Source organism: Schistocerca cancellata, chromosome 12 (assembly GCF_023864275.1).
Source record: "Schistocerca cancellata isolate TAMUIC-IGC-003103 chromosome 12, iqSchCanc2.1, whole genome shotgun sequence".
In the NCBI taxonomy this organism is placed as follows: Eukaryota; Metazoa; Arthropoda; class Insecta; order Orthoptera; family Acrididae; genus Schistocerca; species Schistocerca cancellata.
The window spans coordinates 116,506,800-116,519,104 of record NC_064637.1 but is presented as its reverse complement, the minus strand read 5'-3'; the positions used below and the strand labels follow the sequence as shown (position 1 = coordinate 116,519,104).

At 39.6% G+C, this 12,305-nt stretch overlaps 1 protein-coding gene across 1 annotated transcript in view; it reads right to left on the bottom strand.

The window, feature by feature from the left end:
* The window catches only part of LOC126109589 (glutamate-gated chloride channel), a 519,836-nt gene that overhangs the window by 81,034 nt on the left and 426,497 nt on the right, over nt 1-12,305 (bottom strand). The window contains exons 8-9 of the mRNA XM_049914624.1: nt 5,769-5,921; nt 409-623 (exon numbers count right to left, since the gene is read on the bottom strand). Of these exons, the coding sequence (XP_049770581.1) occupies nt 409-623; nt 5,769-5,921 (368 nt within the window). The remainder of the gene's footprint in view (nt 1-408; nt 624-5,768; nt 5,922-12,305) is intronic.

The window sequence follows — 12,305 nt, the reverse complement described above, 5'->3', positions numbered from 1 at the left end:
ACAAAGAATTCATGGTGACAGTTAATAAACCATAGAATTCATGGTGACAGTTAATAAACCATCTTACAATTTTAAAATACCAGTTTTGTACATTAACTAATAAGTACTAACACCACTAAAAGATTTTCACCCTGCAACATACTGCAGATCTTGATATAATCCATCTTCATTTACAGCAGCTGGTAGGAGGAAACATGCCACTGTTGAATGAGGACTGAATCTGATGGATAGGGTGACCACATAAAATCATCAATTAAAACAAAATTCACAAGTCCAAAAAACAAATATGTCCCACACTGGCCTTCATTGGTATTGACTATTAGCCTGCTTTATTCCATGATAAACCAAAAATAAATAAATGTAATACTGACATATAAACACACCGAATATTGTGGTTGTACGGCTTACCTGGGTTACGGGGTTTTCACCCGGGCGGTACACAACATTGTGCAGTGGTCGTTTGCGTCCCACGTAGTTCACGCACACAAACTCCAGCAGACTCGCGTAGATGAAGCACATGCACACTCCATCCCAAACATTCATTGCTGTCAGATTGGACACAACAGGGAGAGTCGATCGGAACCCGTTTGATGTTGTGAAGAAGTTGAGCATTGTTGTTACACCTTTCATAGAGGAAAAATGCTGTTACCTTTCCAGATTATTGAATAATTTGTAACTTACACAAAAATAGTTACAACAATATTCCACCACAAATTTCAGTTTTGACCTCAGAAACAGGACCATCCACTTGGACCACTATGCATTTTCAAACAATTTACGTGCAAGCCAACATTTATGCAATTGTTGTTTCCTTAAAATCCTGTTATCAGTTCTCAATGAATGGAAAATCCATGATGGAATGTAACAATGTTATGAAAAGGAAAGTGGCTACTCACCATACAGTGGAGATGCTGAGTTCCAGATAGGCACAACAAAAAGACTTACACTTAAAGCTTTCGGCCATTAATGCCTTCATCAACAACAGACCCCACACACACACACACACACACACACACACACACACACACACACACACAACTGCAGTCTCAGGCAACTGGCAACTTAAACCAAACTGCAGTTGCCTGAGACTGCAGTTGTGTGTGTGTGTGTGTGTGTGTGTGTGTGTGTGTGTGTGTGTGTGTGTGTGTCTCTGTCATCTATTGTTGATGAAGGCCTTAATGGCTGAAAGCTTTAGTTGTGAGAATCTCTTTGTTGTATCTATCTGCGACTCAGCATCTCTGCTGTATGGTGAGTAGCAGCTTTCCTTTTCATAATATTGTTAACATTTCCCTGTATTTCCCCATTTATTAACAACTTAGTGTAGACCTTATTTAATTTTCTAGTTTTCAAGCTGATTACAGTGGTGAATTTCACCACAATTTTTACTTACATGTGACCTGCATCATACAACACAATCTGTCTCACAAATTTTAGCACTACCAGTAGATACAGTACACTGATGGACTTGGTATGTCGTGAATGGCAAGCAGAAATGTCCATCATCATTAATACACCAATGCTCCTACACAATACTCAAAGGAAGTTCTAGTTTCAAGAGATTACAGGACATTCTGTAGAAGATGTGGTAATGCTTTCTTATTTTAACTGTAGGCGTACACAGCAAACAACAACAACAGTGCTGAATAGCTCTGTAGAATATTTATACATAAAAAAGTCAAAGCCCTGTGTAGAAGGAGCTAAACTCATCCAGTTCATTCATGTCAGTTATGGAAAGTTGAGTATCATCAGAAATGTATGAGTTTGGACTGATAGAGCTGGGGAATTTGTATAAAACAGTAGGAAATTTTGTAATTACAAACACTGGATGTGTGAGTTTTTTACTGCCAGATATGGATTTAATTAGAATAACAACATGCAATAGGTACCAAGAAGACTAACCCAAGTGAAACCAGTATTGTGTGTAAAAATAATGGCCATTTATTGTGCTTTAATAAAATATTGTGTTAAACCTAAATCCATGGGTACAGGAAAACTTCTGGACTGCAACAGAAACAAAGTAAACTGTGTTAACATATTACCTAACAGTTTCTGACAGTTATATATTGTTTTTATTATTATCCTGATTCATGCTGTGCACTTTAGGCAAGTCTCTCAGTCTGTGATACTTTCAGTGCTATGTGCAACATATTCCTACACCTTTTCCCATACAAGTCTTTCTTTAGCTCCTGAACAAATGACTTACAAATTGTGGTCACCATTCCAAGTTGGAATGGGTCTTACCTTAATTTTTAGACTTCCTGCAACTGATGGACACACTCATGTATAGAGATTCATTATATACTACTGTTGCAGCCTGAATGAACCTAAATTGTAGGACTGAGAAAATAGAGTACGAGCAATGAGGGATGAATGGGTACACACATTTGGCACTGCAATGTTGACTCTTGTGTAACCAAGAAAGGATTAGTACTCACTTTCAGGAGGCAAAATTTTTAGTACCGCTGACAGACACATTATAAAAATGAAGGTGATAGTACCATCCTAGCTTTCAGACCTATTAGTTCTTTCCTCAGGGGTAGGAAGGGTTAGGTTTGGAAAGGTTAAAAAGGAAGGGCAAATAACAGACACCGCAGGATGAAAGGGACACACATGTAACTGACACAGATTGACTAAATGCTGCCTGTACGAATGTAGAAACAAAATGATTAATCGTGATCTCTTGTACCTCCTGTTCTGTCATTACATTTCTGAGACAGTTTTGAGGAGTTCTTTGACTCACTGGCCCAGACATGATGGTTTTCGAACGATGTAGAGATAGCTGGATGAAACTGAACATGAATGTATGTGTGGCTGGTAACAATGAAGTGCCTTATGATGCCCACTTTACCATTATTACATTTAGGATCACTTTCTTTCAATGCCGATACACCAGAAAGAAGTTTTTGAATTACTTAGCAACATTTTGAAGGAGCAGAAAATCATGCTAAGTGGATGACAAAGACAGTTTTCACAGTAAAGATATACTTGTTTAACCCTTTAACTGCTCTGGACGTGTTAATGTGCCCATCTTTGTACCTGTCCCTGTGTGCTCTGAACGTGTTTACGTGTGCCATCAGTCCTTGTGTCTGAATGTGTCTACACGTAGACACGTTCAGAGTACCAGTTAGAACGATTGGTGGTGTGCGTAAACACGTTCAGAGCACACAGGGACAGGTACAAAGGCATGCGCATTAACAAGTCCAGAACAGTTAAAAGGGTTAAAGATCAATTTCAGCTATATCACGAGGAACACAACACTTACTTTGCTTTGATCAGTTGAATGAGTAAGTACTATATCACAACTCACTTTCTCATACACATTTAAAAAGGCTGGAAAGAATTAAATACATCTTTATCTAGTGTTTCGTGGCTTTCTAAAAACATTTGATTTGATATTAATCTGAGCCTTATTAAGGAAAGTACAGTCATATGGGGTCTCAAGTAAAATATGTGACTGGCCCAAGGATTTATTTGTCAGGAGGATGCAGCATTTTATCTCAGATGAAGAGTCAACACCAAATGCAGAAGTAACTTCAGGCGTGTCCTTGCTGTTTTTACTGTACACTGACCTGGTACACATTAATTGTAACCTCAGACTTTTTGCAGATTTAACTGTGCACAGAGACATTTAAACAGTCATTCTTCCCACACTAGATATGCAAAAGAGATATCAACATGTGTATAATGGGAAGTGGTCTCTATGTGCAATTTATGGTGGTTTTTTGAGCGTGAGTGCAGACATAATGTAAGATAGTATCCAGTATACAAATGGTTTAACCATCACTCTGGAGGTGATGCCAACTGTCTGCTGCACTTTCATATATAGCTGCTGAACCATTTATGGTAACACAGTTTTGACAATGTGCACAAGCTTATGCCAGTGACCACCATCCTACTCTGCATATTTTAAATAATCTGATACATATAATTATAATCCATTTCATTTATTACTCTTAAGCAACTTGGATTAAGGTACTACCTGATTTTTATTTCTCATTATTTTAGTTTGGTAGATGAGTAAAATGTCTGAGATAAGATTGCCAGCTTTCTTACCACAGTTACACAGGAATCAAGGTTTACATTTTGTGGATATAAACCACACAAGGGAAATTCGAGGACCACTTTGATAACAAGCTTTGGCATTTAGATGCTCTATCTGCAGCATATAATGGGACTTACAATATACTGAAGTCTCAAAATATGTTCTGTGACCCTAATAATTGGTACATTACCATGTATTTAATCTACAGTTTATGTTATCTATTTTTTATACAAATACTCTGACAGAAAAAAATATCACAGTACTGAGAAGGAATTGTATGACATAAATGAAAGTTTACAGGCCTCTTTCTACATCTGAAAGGCCATGTCTATTCACATGTCACACCAGACACACAAGAGTGGTGATAGTAGCACCACAATGAGAACACAAATCAGGTTTGCTTTCAATAAACGCCTGTAATGCTCGTGAGCATCGGTTATGTCTTTAAGGTGACAAAGACGGCGTTATCATCACCTCACTGAGTTTCAACGGAGTCATTGACAGGGCTACAAGAAGCTGGATGTTCCTTCTGTGATATTGCAGAAACACTTGGCAGGAACGTAGCCAATGAACACGATTGCCGGTAGCAGTGGTCACAAGAATGTACGGTCGCAAAAAGACCGGGCTCTGTACAATCGGGCGGCACTATCACTTCGTGTTCAGCCCACGGCTGTGGTGCAACATACTGCATCTGCGACAGCCATTCGAGCAGTAGTTGGCACCACAATGAAACAACAAACTGTTACACTTCAGTTACTTCAAGGACAGTTCCAAGTCAGACACCCTGCAGCACGCATTCCACTGACCACCAAACCACCACCATTTGCGACTTCAGTGATGTCGAGCAAGAGCTCACTGGAGGGCAGTGTGGAGGTTTGTTGTGTTTTTCGATGAAAGCTGGTTCCCTTTCGGTCTCAGTGATGGCACTGTGTTGGTTAGAAGAAGGCAGTTTAGGGCCTACAACCAACCTGTCTGCATGCACGACACATTGGACCTACACCCGGAATTACAGCTCGGATGCAATTTCATATGACAGCAGGAGCACTGCCTTGGTTATCCTATGCACCCTGACTGTAAATTTGTACATCAATCTGGTGATTTCACCTGTTGTGCTGCCACTCATGAACAGCATTCCAGGGGATGTTTCCAACAGGATAACACTCCCCTACATATCGCTGTTTTAACTCATCATCAAATAACAGCTCCAGTGTCATCCAGAAAAAGCATTAACCATCACTGTATAGACTGACCAAGTGCAACACGCATGGAACTGCAGCCTACACACTGACATCCATAACCTGTAAAATGCAGTGTATGCACATCTGCTTGCTTGCATTCAACATTCTGGCAGTTACACCAGTTATTAATGTACCAGCATTTCACATTTTCAATAGTTCATCTTACACTTATGTTAACCTGTTGTTAATCACTTTAATATGTTATCGACAGAAATTTATTTCCAAAATTTTGATACTCTATATTAATTATTTTTTGGTGTTGTGAATTTTTTTTTCTGTTAGTGTATTATGTTGATCAACCTGCATGTATACGATACAAGGATGTGGATAGAGTTCAAAAGTATAAATATCATGCCTCCTTCTTGGTGTTGCAAATTTTCATTTACTTTGTCTATAGAGATGTGGATTTTGAATTTGAAGAGAAGTGTAGTTTTACTTATTATGCAATAAAATAACTCAAGGTTCTGGATGGAACATTTAACACTTACCAATCATGACTCTTGCAGGAACTGCATTCCACTCGAGCCAAAAGGTAATGAAAGAAGAGGTAACAAGGATAATGCCCGGTATGAACACTGTCGTGAAGTAGAAGGCACGATCACGAGTGAAGCTCAGATCCACCTTCAAACAACTGTAGTTACCTATGAAAAAGAATTAAATGCATTAGCAAAAAAGTTCCTGTTCTACGAAGTAAATATAATTGGAAAGGTAAGCTCTAAAATCATCAATACAATCTTATTCCTAGTTCCTGAATGGCTAGAAATAATTACTGGAAGAAGCTGTTTCAAGCTACAGTAAGTTTGTGAGCGCTTATTAAGTGCCGGTATACAGCAATGAATTAAAGCATAAGAGCTGCTTGCAGAAAATTACAAAAATATTTGTAACTGTTATGAAGAACAGTGATACACAAGAATATGCATTCAGTAAAACTGTGCAAATTATGCTTCAATACCAGTACTGCATCTTATAAAATTCAAGGCTAAGGCTTTATGGTATGGCATTGGTCGTACAGATGAATTTAAAAAAAATAAATTAAATAACTGTACATACAGGAACTTAGCTATATGCATTAAATAATATATACAAAAGTGACTTTTGACACAATATAGTACAAAATTACAACAGATTAATTCACATTTGCATGAATTATATACATCATAAGAGGCCAAATTATTTTACAACACTGACTAATGGCAAGTTTCAGGCATTTTTCAAAACATCAAGAGAAATACTGATATGTGACAAGTGCAGCTATATAGACCTTGTCTAGTGGTTTATTTGCCAGTAATATCAGTAATGAACATGGGCAAGATCTCTCAGTAGGACTGGAGGGCATAAGACAATTCAGTCACGCTACACACACAGCATCTAAATATTCATTACAGTACTGGCCCAACATAGATCTCTATAACACAAACTATTCTTACCACACCCTTCACTTCATTTTGACCCATATTTTCCCCTTCCCACTATGTTATCTACTTCACTCGCAAAAACACCACTCTAAACACACCTTTCAATTTTCTCCTGGCAGGTTTCTGATTTTGTGATAACCAATTCCCTTCTAATTTTCTTTATTCTAACCTTTATTCTTATCTTTATGATCTTAAGTTATCCTTCTCTCATCCTTAACAGTTTAACATTCTCATATTTGTATCGGCTTCTCTTCTCTTCTAAGAGGTCTTTTGTCAGTCCCCTTTGCTTTTAGCATTTTACTTTACAAGCACATTTCAGAACTATCCAAGTATTGTTCTTGTTCTTATTGTTGATTGTTCACTTCCTTATAAAACTACACTCCAAACAGAATACTCTGAAAACCCCATTCTTAATTCTATCTGAATTCCTTTTGCTGTCTACAATCCTTTCACATTTTCAATGGCTCCTTCACCTACAGATATTCTACTTCATAAACATCCTGGTAGATTAAAACTGTGTGCCAGATGGAGACTCAAACTCGTGACCTTAGCTTTTCGCGCGCAAAAGGCAGAGTGAAAATTTCATTCTGGAAACATCCCGCAGGCTGTGGCAAGCCATGTCTCCGCAACATCCTTTCTTTCAGGAGTGCTAGTTCTGCAACATTGCAGGAGAGCTTCTGTGAAGATTGGAAGGCAGAAGATGAGGTACTGGCAGAAGTGAAGCTGTGAGGTTGGGGTGTGAGTTGTGCTTGGGTAGCTTAGATGGTACACCACTTGCCCATAAAATGCAAAGGTCCCGAGTTCGAGTCTCAGTCCGGCACACAGTTTTAATCTGCCAGGAAGTTTCATATCAGCACACACACCGCTGCAGAATGAAAATTTTATTCTGGATTCTGCTTTGTACTTCCTCTATGCAGCTTTTGTTTTCTGTCCCCAAACTTCCTAAGTGCCTAAAATATTTTATTTGCTCTGAGATCTTTCTCTTCACAGATGTTTTTGCAGAATCTTCGCAAGTTTCATATCAGCACACACACCGCTGCAGAATGAAAATTTTATTCTGGATTCTACTTTGTACTTCCTCTATGCAGCTTTTGTTTTCTGTCCCCAAACTTCCTAAGTGCCTAAAATATTTTATTTGCTCTGAGATCTTTCTCTTCACAGATGTTTTTGCAGAATCTTCGCATTTACTGGTTATCATTATTTGATCTTTCCTACACTTATCTCATCCCTCAATATTTGATGATTCTCTCTATCATAACTACAGTTCTTCCTCCAATTCAGTCACACTGGTTGTCAGCATACATAATCGCCTGTATCATTTCTCCTCCTACTATTTTGCCTCTCACTTTTTCTAATGCTGTCTCTGTTAGTTTCTTTGCGCAAACATTGAAAAGTCTCAGTGACAGTCAACACCCCTGTCTTATGATTCTTTATGTTTCACACGTTTCCACCTTACCACCACTTTCTGCCCTGTATACAGTTTCCTTATCAGTTTACCCCCTCCCAGTCTATACTGAGATCATTCAAGGTCTTCAGGAGGATATGGCAGCTCACTCTGTCAAACGGCTTACCCCAATGAAGGAAACAAATGTGCATATCCTTGTTAACTTCTAGCATATCATCCTCAAACTTCCAGTGGCATCTCATGTTCCTCTTTTCACCTATGTCTAAAATGGATCCTACCCTTCTTTCTTTCTAATCCTCTGAATAACAGGTCTTTATGATTTAACATATGGTGTTAATTGTCCTGCAATATTTGCATTATTTGGTGTTGTATTTATTTGGTAAAGGGACTAGAATAGCTTATACCTGATCTTCAGGCCACATGCTTTCAGAGATTTTGTTGGTATACTCTTATAGCCCATCAGTTTCATGTTTTAAACCTTTAATCGCCTTCTACACTTCACATCTCAATATCTTTGATCCATAGTCCATTCTATCACACTCTAATTCAATTCATGCTCCAATATTAGCCATGTGTGATCTCCTAAAGTTTCATATATTTCTTCAACTCAGTCCTCCTGTATCTGGCTATGAAGTCTTCCGCGACGCATTTCTTGAATAAAAATCTCTCGGTGTACATGCTGCGTCAATTCCTGTATCTGTTTCTCCTCTTCAACACATGTGGTCATATTGCTATTTTTATTAAATATGCCCTGTTTACTGACTTTCCTTGGTTCTTTTTTTGTGCTTATATTGTTGTTACACACAAGGTCCATTAGAAAATCATCTGACTCTTTTATTTTTGCGAACACGATTGATCTGAATCTAGCATGCTTGCAAGAGCCAACCTCTAATCTTTGTGCACATGCATGAATTTTTTCTCACCTTTTGATAGCGCCAGTTCCTGGCAAGTGTCAGTTTTATATTGCAAGCAAAATGATGGAATGACTGGAGCTGTGCTTCAACATCAAATCCTGCCAGAAATTGGGTGACAGCCAGGTGGAAACCATTTGAAAGATTCAGTTGGCTTTCAGTTAGGATGCTATGGGCACCACACAGGTTAAGGAGTGGTACACCCAGTTTAAAGACAGCTGCACACTGGTGGCTAGTGAGCCGGGCTCCAGTCGGCCATCAGCATGCCGAAATGAGCTGGCCATTACCAAAGTGAATGCTCTAGTGATGCAGGACTGCTGTATGACTATCAGAGAAATTGCAGAAGAGGTGGGCAACAGCACTTTTTTGGCAAATTCCACTGTGACCAAAGATTTGGCCACTAAGAGAGTGTCAGCAAAATTTATGCCGGAGCTGCTGACGGTGGAGTGAAAGCAACTTCGTGTTGAAGTCTCACATGACATACTGGACTCCACATTCAGTGACCCTCACCTTGCGACCACCATAATCACTGATGACAAGTCCCAGGTGTATAGTTACAGCCCAGAAACCGAGTCCCACTCATCACATTGGCAGCATTTCTCCTCACTGAGAACAAAGAAGACCCGGCATTTGCGCAGCAACGTCAAAATGATGCCGACTGCTTCCTTCGACTCCCATGGTGTTGTACACCAGACAGTAAAAAATCACCAAAGAGTACTACAGGGGTGTCCTCTGTTGTCTATGTGATGCTGTGCGACGCAAGAGACCTGACTTATGGTCAACAGGTAATTGGCGCCTCCATCACAACAACACTCCAGCAGATTCCTTGCACCTGATTCAGTTTTTTTTGGCAAAAAACTAAATTCCTGTGCTTCAGCAGGCTCCTTACTCTCCTGATTTGGCCTCCTGTGACTTCTAGCTGTTTGCTGAACTCAAGAGGCCATTGAAAGAAAAGCAATCTCAGACAAGAGAGGACATTATGACAGAGAAGGCCAATCTACACTCCATTCCGAAAGAGGCTATTTTGGCGTGCTTCCAACAATCGCAGCACTGTTAGGAGAAGTGCATGGAGTCCCAACGGAACTACTTTGACATTGATTAGTGCTCCAAGTGAGCCAGTTTTTTTTCCCAGCCAAAGGTCATGTGCTTTTCTAACAGACCTTGCAGTTCCTTATTATCAGCTCTCAAATTCTTCATTTTGATGCATACCTGACAGGCAATGTACTCAATAACTTCTTATGACTGTTGTATTTGCATGTATTAGAAAATCCTGTACAGAACAGGAACAGTGGTACGAGTAAAGACAACCACTCACTGGACAAGTAAAGCACTAAGCAATGGACTCATCAGCAAGAAGTAACACATTTGGCTTTCAACGTTGTAATTATTTCATCATTAGACCATACAGGAACTGGTGGTGGTGGTGGTGGTGGTGGTGGTGGTGTGTGTGTGTGGGTGGTGTGTGTGTGTGTGTGTGTGTGTGTGTGTGTGTGTGATCAGTTGATCTTCCATCTGCCTGTTGTTGTTGTTGTGTCTTCAGTCCTGAGACTGGTTTGACACAGCTCTCCATGCTACTCTATCCTGTGCAAGCTTCTTCATCTCCCAGTACTTACTACAACCTACATCCTTCTGAATCTGCTTAGTGTATTCATCTCTTGGTCTCCCTCTATGATTTTTACCCTCCATGCTGCCCTCCAATGCTAAATTTGTGATCCCCTGATGCCTCAGAACATGTCCTACCAAGCGGTCCCTTCTTCTTGTCAAGTTGTGCCACAAACTCCTCTTCTCCCCAGTTCTATTCAATACCTCCTCATTAGTTATGTGATCTACCCATCTAATCTTCAGCATTCTTCCGTAGCACCACATTTTGAAAGCTTCTATTCTCTTCTTGTCCAAACTATTTATCGTCCATGTTTCACTTCCATACATGGCTACACTCCATACAAATACTTTCAGAAACTACTTCCTGACACTTAGATCTATACTCGATGTTAACAAATTTCTCTTCTTCAGAAACGCTTTCCTTGCCATTGCCAGTCTACATTTTATATCCTCTCTACTTCGACCATCATCAGTTATTTTGCTCCCCAATTAGCAAAACTCTTTTACTACTTTAAGTGTCTCATTTCCTAATCTAATTCCCTCAGCATCACCCAACTTAATTCGACTACATTCCATTATCCTCGTTTTGGTTTTGTCGATGTTCATCTTATATCCTCCTTTCAAGACACTGTCCATTCTGTTCAACTGCTCTTCCAAGTGCTTTGCTGTCTCTGACAGAATTACAATGTCATTGGCGAACCTCAACGTTTTTATTTCTTCTCCATGGACTTTAATACCTACACCGAATTTTTCTTTTGTTTCCTTTACTGCTTCTTCAATATACAGATTAAATAACATTGGGGACAGGCTACAACCCTGTCTCACTCCCTTCCCAACCGCTGCTTCCCTTTCATGCCCCTCGACTCTTATAACTGCCATCTAGTTTCTGTAAAAATTGTAAACAGTCTTTCGCTCCCGGTATTTTACCCCTGCCACCTTTAGACTTTGAAAGAGAGTATTCCAGTCAACATTGTCAAAAGCTTTCTCTAAGTCTACAAATGCTAGAAATGTAGGTTTGCCTTTCCTTAATCTATTTTCTAAGATAAGTCGTAGGGTCAGTATTGCCTCACGTGTTCCAACACTTCTGCAGAATCCAAACTGATCTTCTCCGAGGTCGGCTTCTACCAGTTTTTCCATTCGTCTGTAGAGAATACACGTTAGTATTTTGCATCCGTGACTTATTATAGTGATAGTTCGGTAATTTTCACATCTGTCGCACCTGCTTTCTTTGGGATCGGAATTATTATATTCTTCTTGAAGTCTGAGGATATTTTGCCTGTCTCATACATCTTGCTCACCAGATGGTAGAGTTTTGTCAGGAAGAGTTTTGTCAGGACTGGCTCTCCCAAGGCAGTCAGTAGTTCCAATGGAATGTTGTCTACTCCTGGGGCCTTGTTTCAACTCAGGTCTTTCAGTGCTCTGTCAAACTCTTCACGCAGTATCGTATCTCCCATTTCATCTTCATCTACATCCTCTTCCAGTTCCATAATATTGTCCTCAAGTACATCGCCCTTGTATAGACCCTCTATATACTCCTTCCATCTTTCTGCTTTCACTTCTTTGCTTAGAACTGGGTTTCCATCTGAGCTCTTGATATTCGTACAAGTGGCTCTCTTTTCTCCAAGGGTCTCTTTAATTTTCCTGTAGGCAGTATCTATCTTACCCCTAGTGAGATAAGCCTCTACATCCTTA